The sequence below is a fragment of the Arachis hypogaea genome, chromosome 17 (genome assembly GCF_003086295.3).
Source record: "Arachis hypogaea cultivar Tifrunner chromosome 17, arahy.Tifrunner.gnm2.J5K5, whole genome shotgun sequence".
In the NCBI taxonomy this organism is placed as follows: domain Eukaryota; kingdom Viridiplantae; phylum Streptophyta; class Magnoliopsida; order Fabales; family Fabaceae; genus Arachis; species Arachis hypogaea.
Genome location: NC_092052.1, coordinates 113,567,537 through 113,577,234, shown reverse-complemented (window position 1 = coordinate 113,577,234; position 9,698 = coordinate 113,567,537). Strand labels below are relative to the sequence as shown.

Sequence of the window (9,698 nt, the reverse complement as noted above, 5' to 3'; positions counted from 1 at the left end):
CTCAATTATTTTTGAAGTTCACTAAAACTCCTCCAAATAAAATCTTTGAGTTAAATTCAGAACATCAGCCCCTTTTCATTTTCAAATCAAACTCAAACATAGTACTTTTCTTAAATAATTTAAATCCGACATATAACTATTTTCTGAATAAATAGAAAATCAAATAATACAATTTCTCAAATCCAATCTTTTTCTTCTAAACAAAATTTTAAATAAATTCTTAAGGTTTATAACATAATTTTGGCGGCACCTCCCTAAAATCCGGACTCTGCCACCCTTCTCGAGTTCCATCCAAACCATTTTTCACACTCTTTTCAAATCATTTCTAATAAATCAAACCGGCAACTTTTAACATTTTCAAATTATCCTACCGTAATCCAGAAATCACAATCATCAATATAAATTCAATCGACAAGTAATCATGACATCAATTCACTTATCAAATACCAATTTAACCGGTGAAAATTTACCAAAACCCTACTTTCGTACAAAATCAAAATATGCGAAGCTCCGGATGAGCCTTCTGACCGAGCTACTGAAGGAAAAAAACGTCCGGAATCCTCCGTACCTCCTAAAACTCTAGTTGGCCAAACTCAAGGGGTAGGGGAGTTACGTCACCGTCAACTTCCACTGGACAAAAGTAACGCCAACACGTAGAGGAGGAGGATACGAATTGAAGTACACATCACAGAATAGAATATTACAAAACAAAATTATAGTAAGATTATTTAAAAACAACATAAAAATCACACATTTTTTTGTTAATCAGAAGCTAAAATAAAAAAAAGTGTGCGCCTAATAATAAGCAATTAAAATAAACAAAAATTTTAAAAAATATAAAAAAATAAAATGTATAAATAAAGATAAAAGAAACAAAAATTCAATAAATTACAAAAATTGTCTCTAAACAAGAGAGAGAGAGAGGGGGAGGGAGGGAGGGAAAGAGAGAGAAAAGAAAGCGAATGAGTAAAAAACATTTGATCTTGTATAAATAGAGGGTATTGAGAAAAATAAACTAATTAAATTAATTCATATATTTCGCTATCATATTTATTATTTATTAAATAATTCGATATTTACTCCAATCAAATAAAATAATTAATATAATTAACTAAATTAATTAATTGATATAATTAATTGTAATAAATGGTGAAATTTGAATATCTAATCAAATCAATTAATTGATATAATTAATTAATTATAATTGATTTGCTTTAACGAATTAAATGAAATAAATTAGGAAACACCTTAAGAGCATGTCACATCAGTTCTGTTATTAAGTGCAAAAATCTGATTTTTATATAATAGAATAAATAGATAATAAAGATATTTTCTTAAATTAGTATAATTGTGTATTATTCATTAAATATTAATTGTAATATTGTAATATAATTATAATAAAGATATTTTTTTAAAATAAAGTTATATAAAGAAATATAAATTGGTTATTAATAATCGGTGCTATTATCATATAATTATCATAATATTATTATTATTATTATTATTATTATTATTATTATTATTATTATTAAAAATATTTTCGATTGATAATTAATAAGTAGTTTAATAATGTATTAAATATTAATTTTATATAACTATAATAAAGATATTTTTCTAAATTAGTATAATATGTACTATTACTTAAATGTTAATTATAATATAATTATAATAAAGATATTTTTATAAAATAAACTTAGAAGCGAAAATAGTGCATTCATTTTGGCGGAAAAATAGATTCATGAGAAATCGACACCTCACTTCCATTAGTTGGGAGAAAATCCAGTTTTAGTATATTAAGTAGATTTAGAAATATAAATTCTATTATATCTTCCTAAACAAACCTAAACAACTCTACACTAATAGGCCGTGCCATGTCGTGTTTTTCAAGACTTATATTTAGGAACATATAGAATTTTAATAATAATACACGAATAATTGAAATAGATTATATACGGGTTTTAAAAGTTATTATTATTATTATTATTATTATTGAATAATGAATAAAAATTAGAATTATATCAATATTTTTAAAATTAATATAATTAAAATGATTAAAAATATTTAAAATCAATGTGCGTTATTAATATAATAAGATTTGATCATTTTATGATTAGAATCAAATATTCTTATCATGATTACCACGATCAGTGCCATTATCATATTATTATTATTATTATTATTATTATTATTATTATTATTATTAAAATGATTAAAAGTATTTTTAATTGACAATTGATAACTAGTTTAATAATACATTAAATATTGATTTGATATAATTATAATGAAGATATGTTTTTAAATTAGTATAATTATGTATTATTCATTAAATATTAATTATAATATAATTATAATAAAGATATTTTGTATAAAATAATTTAGAATAGAAAAAAGTGTATTCATTTTGGAGGGAAAACGGAGTCACGAGGGATCGACACCTCACCTTCATTAATTGGAGGAAAATCCAGTTTTAGTATATTAAGTAGGGTGTGCATGGCCCGGCGCAGCCCGAAGACCCGGCCCGATCCCGAACACTTTAGGGACTATTTTGGTGTGATTTCATCGGGTCTAGGGTCGGATAAGGGTCTCAAAAATAGACCCGATCATTATTTCGGGTCGGGTCCGGGCCAGGGCTCGGGTCATCCGAACTCGGCCCGGTGGCCCGGTCATCATACACAATTAATATTTTGTATTATTAGTGATGGATGATGTCTATTCTTATATGGAATTTAAGTATTGTAAACCTTAATATTTTGTATTATTAGTTATTATAAGACTATAAATTAATGTTTTATGTTTAAAATGCATAAGATTTTAGACTAATGCATAATATTGTGTTATTTGTATTGATTTAAATATTTGGTGTTATTAAACAATATTAGTATTGATTATCGTTATGCCTTAATTTTAGAGAAGAGTTTGTTCTTTTATATTTTTTTAAGTGAATTTTACCATGTCAAATAATAGTTGGAGTCTAAATTTAGATATTTTCACATACTATCTTATAAGAAGATATCAAGGTAATGTAATGTTAACGGTCCGATTTTCACCCGATTTTTACCCGGTATAATCGTGGTCCGAAAGTGTATAGGTTTTATCAGATCTAGGGCCGGATTCGAGTCTAATAAATAGACCCGATATATATTTCGAGTCGGGTCTGAGTCACGTCAAATCCGGTTTCACCCGACCTATGTACCTTCCTAATATTAAGTAGATTTGACAAAGGAAATAAGGAAAATACATGCACATATTCTTCGAAAGTCGAAACGGCGTCGTTTCATGGGCAAGGCACCCCCTCCCCCTATCTGATGCCCTAGTCTTTTGCGGATCACCCAGCCCTCAACGTCTTTCTTCTCTGGAATTCTGGAGTCTCTTTCTCGTCGCTCTCTCCCTCAACCTCAAGCTCTCGGACTTCTCTCTCGGTCTCGATCTCTGACTTCTCTCTGGGTCTCGCACTCACTGTCTCTCGGTCTCCGCCACCCTCGTCCCCGTCCAGCAAGATCGTCAGAGGCAGAATCGTCTCAGTCGCAGTCGCCGCCTCCAGCAAGATAGTTCTTCGTCTTTGGCCGTTCTTCTTTCCGGTAAGTAAGCTACAGTGATTTCTGTGATTTTCATTTACCTTGTTGTTTCTTTCATCAATTATTTTGTGATTTCTGTGATTTTTTCTTTGATTTTCTTTGAATTCCATTCAATTATCTTGTGATTGTGCCTCGCCTTTTTTTTTTCAATCATGCAAGTGGTTAAAGGAAATTGGAATTAAATGTTTGAAGGTTTTGATTATGTTATTGAATGTTTGAAGTTTTTGGTTTATTTGAGGATACGTGGTATTGGATAATTGAATGTTTGAAATATTAAATTTTAAATGTTTGAAGTTTTGGGATGTCCTGCAATTTTACCCTTTCACCGCTACGGATCTTTCCACAGCACACAACCAACGAACAAAACCTTCTTGCACTTTCTCTCTCTTGTTCCCAAATCTATATTCTCTCTATATAACATCGCATCTCTTTCTCATATAAAAGAATCGTTCCTTCGAATCCTTCCCGCGCTATCCACTCTCTTACGCTCCCCTCCTCAATTAAGTTTCAATTTTTCAAAATCTGTGGATTCTCGTTTATCCCTAACTTTAATCCGAACCTAATTTTGCGCTCAAAGGTCCGATCTCGCTTGTTCTTTGTCTCAATCGACGTATATTATATATACAACCCCTCTTTTCATTTTATGTTTAATTAAGAGAACACAGAATTTTGGGGAATTCGTCTATAGCTGTTAGGTTTTTTTTATACTTTTTCTTTCCTCAATTCTCTTTGGGGAAATATGGGATCTGAGTTCCTTTTTATTTTTCCGGGCGTTCTTTTGGTAAAAATGTTTCCTTGTGTTACGAATAAGGGTCAAGATATTGTATTGTGGGAAGAATTTTGTTCAGCTATTAGGTTTTTCATTCCTTTTCTTAGTTGTCGTTTTTGGGGAGATTTTAAGATGTGGGTGTCTTTTTTATTTGGGAGGGGGGAGAGAGGGTTTATTAATAATTATTTTGGTTGGAACAGTTCTTTTTATGTAAGAAAAAACGAAGATGAAAATTTGGTACTTATTGAGTGTAATGTATAATTATCAGGGTTCATGGCTGACCAAGGATTGGAGAGTAGCCAACCAGTGGATCTGACCAAGCACCCTTCTGGGATTGTGCCTACCCTTCAGTGTGTATCTATCTGATCTTCATAATTTTGTCTTCGTACATAGTTTACAATAGAACTCTTTAATGAGGTTTAGTTTATGTAGCTGACTTTTCATGTGTTAAAAGCTTTGTTGTTTATCTTGGAATATGTAATCACTTTGCTTTTATAATCTGATAACCAAGTTATTGTACCTCAGAAATATTGTATCAACGGTCAATTTGGACTGTAAGTTGGACCTTAAAACGATTGCACTTCAAGCTCGAAATGCAGAGTACAATCCCAAGGCAAGTTTCACTTAGTTGATTTTGAGTTTAACTTATGCATCTTGTTCTAAGTTGTACAAACACTTTGCTCTATCGTAATTATGGTTTGCTTAAGAACTACATGCATTTTGTCCATGTATCTTGCTTTTTGAAACATATAAACGTTATATTCGAATCATATAAACATATGTTTATATTTGATCCAAAATCAATAATTAACCCATGAGTTGATATACTCATTCTGGTTGGTCATTTCTACAGTGCTAATAGTTGTGTTATCATCCTTTATAGCGTTTTGCTGCTGTGATTATGAGGATCAGAGAACCAAAAACAACTGCCCTCATTTTTGCTTCTGGCAAGATGGTATGTTCCATAATAATAACCTAGTTATCTGTTATAAATGATGGTAGTGGATATCACTGTCCTCAAATAAAACGGTGGTGAATCATCTATATGCAACTACTTTTGCTAAATTGATCATGAATCTTTTGCTGTCATGATTTCAATCATGCTCTTGCTTTGTGATTTATTCATGATTGGATGATTCTTGTTGCTTTAGTTCAATTTGTCTCTTTTTTAAGTTTTAGCTTACATTCCTAATGTTAAATTTCATTGGTATGGCTAGGTGTGTACTGGAGCGAAGAGTGAGCAACAGTCTAAATTGGCCGCAAGGAAGGTACGCATTATTTTTTTTTTTTTCTATTTATCCTGTATGTTACTGAATATCCGGGGAATGGAGCTTTAATTAGATGGGTCAAATATGTTGTTTGTGATAGTTTGGCTATAACCCTGCTCATTTTGTCGTTTGGAGTAGAATAAGGTGCTTATTTGTCTTCATCCTCTTTGCATGTGCATGAGTATCCATTTGCCTTCTTTCTTCATATGGAAAGAGAGGGGGGTGCGTTAGGATGCTCTTTATTCCTAAAAATTTGTATCAATGTCTAATTTTACATTTTTTTTTCCTTCAGTATGCTCGAATTATCCAGAAGCTCGGTTTCCCGGCCAAATTTAAGGTAATACTTTTGTTATATGTTGTTATGTTTACTAAGTATTTTCAGTCTCTACTGTTATATCTAATCAAGGTTCTTGAGAATCGAATCGGTTATCGAACCGCTCTAGTCATTGGTTTATTGGTCCAATCGGTCTAACTGTGGTTCAAACGGAAAAATTGTTTTAGAATAAAATAATAAATAAATTATAAATAAACATTCTAAAATATAATTATGAACAAGAAATTAAGTAAAACAAGAAATGTTTTACTCTTTCATATGATCCCTCTCCAACCAAAGCCTCTTGTGCAAAATTATTCGTAATTTCTTTTAGTTCATTTGCCGGTATGGACTTAAACGGTCTGAGGTTCTGCGGTTTCAGAAGAATGACAGTTTCCATTATTCCTTGTACAAAAGATTTTGTCACAAGTTTCACAACACTTTCACCAAAATTCAGTTCCTGGTAATACAATATCAAACAAACTAATGAAATTGACTAATTGAGCATCAAACTACAGCATCTTAACCATATACTACTACAAATCCAATGCAATTGAAATAGAACGATGGACATGGAAATCGACCAAATTGCACGAATGAGACCTATATACATATATCATCTTTGATGTAATCCTTTAGCTAAAATGGGCCAAATTACCTGCTGGGGTTTTCACGGCATATTGCCCTCTATTTTCAACTGACTTGGCATAATCATCCTCTTCACAACAGCCAAAACAACTCATGATTCTTTTCTAACAGATACAATTCATAAGCCCATCAGTAATTGTTCACTAACAACAGCAAAAAACAGCAACAAATAATCAATAACAAAGTCATTTTTATCAATAATTTGAACAGCAGCAGCGTAACAAAGCCATTTTTATCAATAACAGCAGCAACAACAAAAGTTAAAAGACAGCAACAAAAATTAATAATTATTCAACAAAGTTCACAGTTCACAAAAATAAAAAATCACAGTTCACAGAAACGAAAAATTATTCAATTATAGTTAAAAAAATTACCTAGAAGCTAGAAGCCTTGAATAGAGCACGCAAGAGGGAGACACCAAGACAAGGAGCACCTTCAAACAGGCTTCGAACGGGACAATGGCTGCGGTGGAACCGAGCTAGCGCCGGCGGGACCGTGGCTATGTGACGGAGGCTTCCATGTTCGCACGGTGGCTGCTCGATGGAGGGGAAGGAAGGTTGCGATGGCTGCTGCGCGATGGAGGGGAAGTGAGGAGAGTGGCTGGACGGAAGTGAGGGAGGACTAGGAGCTCGATGAGAGGAGCTCTGGACCGAGTGTGAGAGAGGCAGAGAGCGCGTTCTGGAGGTTTGGTTAGGGCTGGACTGAAGTGGAGCTAGGGTTCAGCATACCCAAACGATGGCGTTTGCTTCCTAATTCAAAAAACCGGCCGGTTCGATGGTTCAATGGCGGTTTTTAAAATCGGCGATTTTGGAATCTGACCGATCCGTTTTTTGCAGCGCTTCACGGTTCGACTGGCCGGTCCGAACCGGTTTTCAGAACCTTGTATCTAATAGTAGTTGACTCATTTTGTTTCATGCTTCAGGATTTCAAGATTCAAAATATTGTTGGCTCTTGTGATGTCAAGTTCCCCATAAGACTTGAGGGTCTTGCATATTCCCATGGTGCTTTCTCAAGTGTAAGTTATTAACTAATTATTTAACATTATCATTTTTTGACGTGTTTTGGGTATCTCATGACTTCTACATTAAAAATAATTATATCGAGATTGAATTATGTACCGTGTGAGATATTATATATGGAGAATTGTATGTTGTCTAAATTTTAGTTTCTCCAACTATGGAGAGCGTTGATCTGGCATGTATCAAACTCCATATGCAAAACTAATATTGAACAACCTTAAGCTGGTTTTGTTTAGTTATTAATGTGATGATGCTGCTGCTGACTATGCTCAATGTTTTATTGAACGCTGCAGAAGCTTATATTTCTTTCTTGTGTATGATATTTTTTATAAGTAACATGGTGGGAAATAGTGAACCTTAATGAATGGTATTGTAATCATGAAACATGTTGCATCTCCAATCAATTCCCATGCCATCAAGTGAAAGAAAACATTGAATAGATCTTCAACTTTGCTGTTTGTGGTGTTAGTATGAACCAGAGCTGTTTCCGGGGCTAATTTACCGTATGAAGCAGCCTAAGATAGTGTTGCTTATATTTGTCTCTGGGAAAATTGTGCTAACAGGTGCCAAGGTAATATTCCTTCTTTGTTGTCTGTACTTCTCATTTTGGTTTTGATGTACTTATTGCCAAGATTATTTATTTGTTTTTCTTTCCATATAGGTGAGAGATGAGACTTACACAGCATTTGAGAACATATATCCTGTGCTTACTGAGTTCAGGAAAAACCAACAATGGTATGGATGTGGTTTTGTTCATTTTAACATAATTACTGCTATTTATTGGTTTACACCCTGAATTGTAACTAATATCGGTTCTTTGTAGAGATATTATTAGATTCTATAATTTAACATTTCTTGCTTTCTAGCAAATTTTCCAAAAAAAAAGTTTTGTTATTCATGTTTGCCTTGTACACTAAGTCGGCACTCTAACCTCTCGCCTTTGGATGTGGAGTGGTATTCATTCATTTTAGAAGATTCCACACCCCATCCAAGAGCAAAGAACGGTGTGTTAGCTTGTGTACGAGACTTTACAGATATCGTCTCTATTTTGGTTTAATTTTTATTTCGAGGATCCTAATGAAGTATTTGATCATTGTGACAGATTTTTGTTTAAGGGAACGATCAAAGTGCCACTAAAGGAATGAAGTTCCATGGAATTGTAAATATTAAGACAAAAAGAAAAAGCCAATGAGTTATAACTCAAATGGCATAGTCTCCCCATACTCAATTAAGAGGTTGCGGATTAGAGTCTCCTATCTTTGGTAAAAAAAAGAAAAAAGAAAAAAAGGAATATCTGGATTGATATTAGTTAAGACCCAGTTGTTTCTCTGCCTTGAATGTTCTAGTAAAGTGAAGCACATTGTTCTATTCTAATTAACGTTTCAAAACAAAATATTTTTGAAGAGGCAGAGAGGAGTGCGAGAAGAGTAAAAGAAAAGAAAAATATGGAGGAGCTGGAAGAGAAAAAGAAATTTTATGTATGTAAAATTGCAACCACAAATTGTTGGACACATTTGATTTTCATTTATACAGGATAAAAGGGCGTTTAAGTTTTTTGAACGCTGTTTTTTGGTGTTTGGTAACCTTTTTTGTTCTAAATGCAAACTTGATTTTGTATCCTAAAACTGCTTTCACTTGAAGCTAGAATTTGTGGCTTCACTTAACGTTTACGTTTGTTGATTATTATTTGTTTTACTAGTTTTAAATTTTCAGATTTATTTCATGTTTTAAATATTTTAATTTTTTTAATCATTTTTAGTACTTTCATATTTTGATTATTTTTTTATATAATTTTGTTATAATATGAATTATTGATCTTATATTAAAAAGAACAAAGTAAATAAAAAATTAATTATACACAACAATAGAATAAAATCTTTACCGTCTAAAATAATACTAACTAAGAATACTGAGAATACATTTATCATTGTAATTTTTATCATTGTAATTCTTTTGCACTGTTTATTATTCTAATTTTTTATAATATGTATTATTATTTTTATTAGAAATAATAAATTAAATAAAAAATTAATTATAAATAATAATAAAAGTATAACCAATAACAACAATAGAATTTAAAACCGTAATAAAAATAAGATTATTGAA

General features: G+C 31.9%; 1 protein-coding gene across 2 annotated transcripts; it reads left to right on the top strand.

Annotated features, from left to right (window-relative positions):
- Nucleotides 1-3,229: 3,229 nt before the first annotated feature.
- LOC112764655 (TATA-box-binding protein) lies at nt 3,230-9,175 on the top strand. Of its 2 annotated transcripts, none has more exons than XM_025810369.3 (10): nt 3,230-3,578; nt 4,613-4,694; nt 4,870-4,957; nt 5,228-5,299; nt 5,562-5,612; nt 5,905-5,949; nt 7,496-7,588; nt 8,062-8,163; nt 8,254-8,327; nt 8,695-9,175. In XM_025810369.3, coding segments are annotated over exons 2-10 (603 nt in total). In that variant the 5' UTR covers nt 3,230-3,578; nt 4,613-4,617; the 3' UTR covers nt 8,696-9,175. The 2 variants fall into 2 exon arrangements, with proteins under 2 accessions (XP_025666154.1, XP_025666155.1); XM_025810370.3 differs by lacking the exon at nt 3,230-3,578 and adding an exon at nt 3,886-4,152.
- The last annotated feature ends 523 nt before the right edge of the window (nt 9,176-9,698 follow it).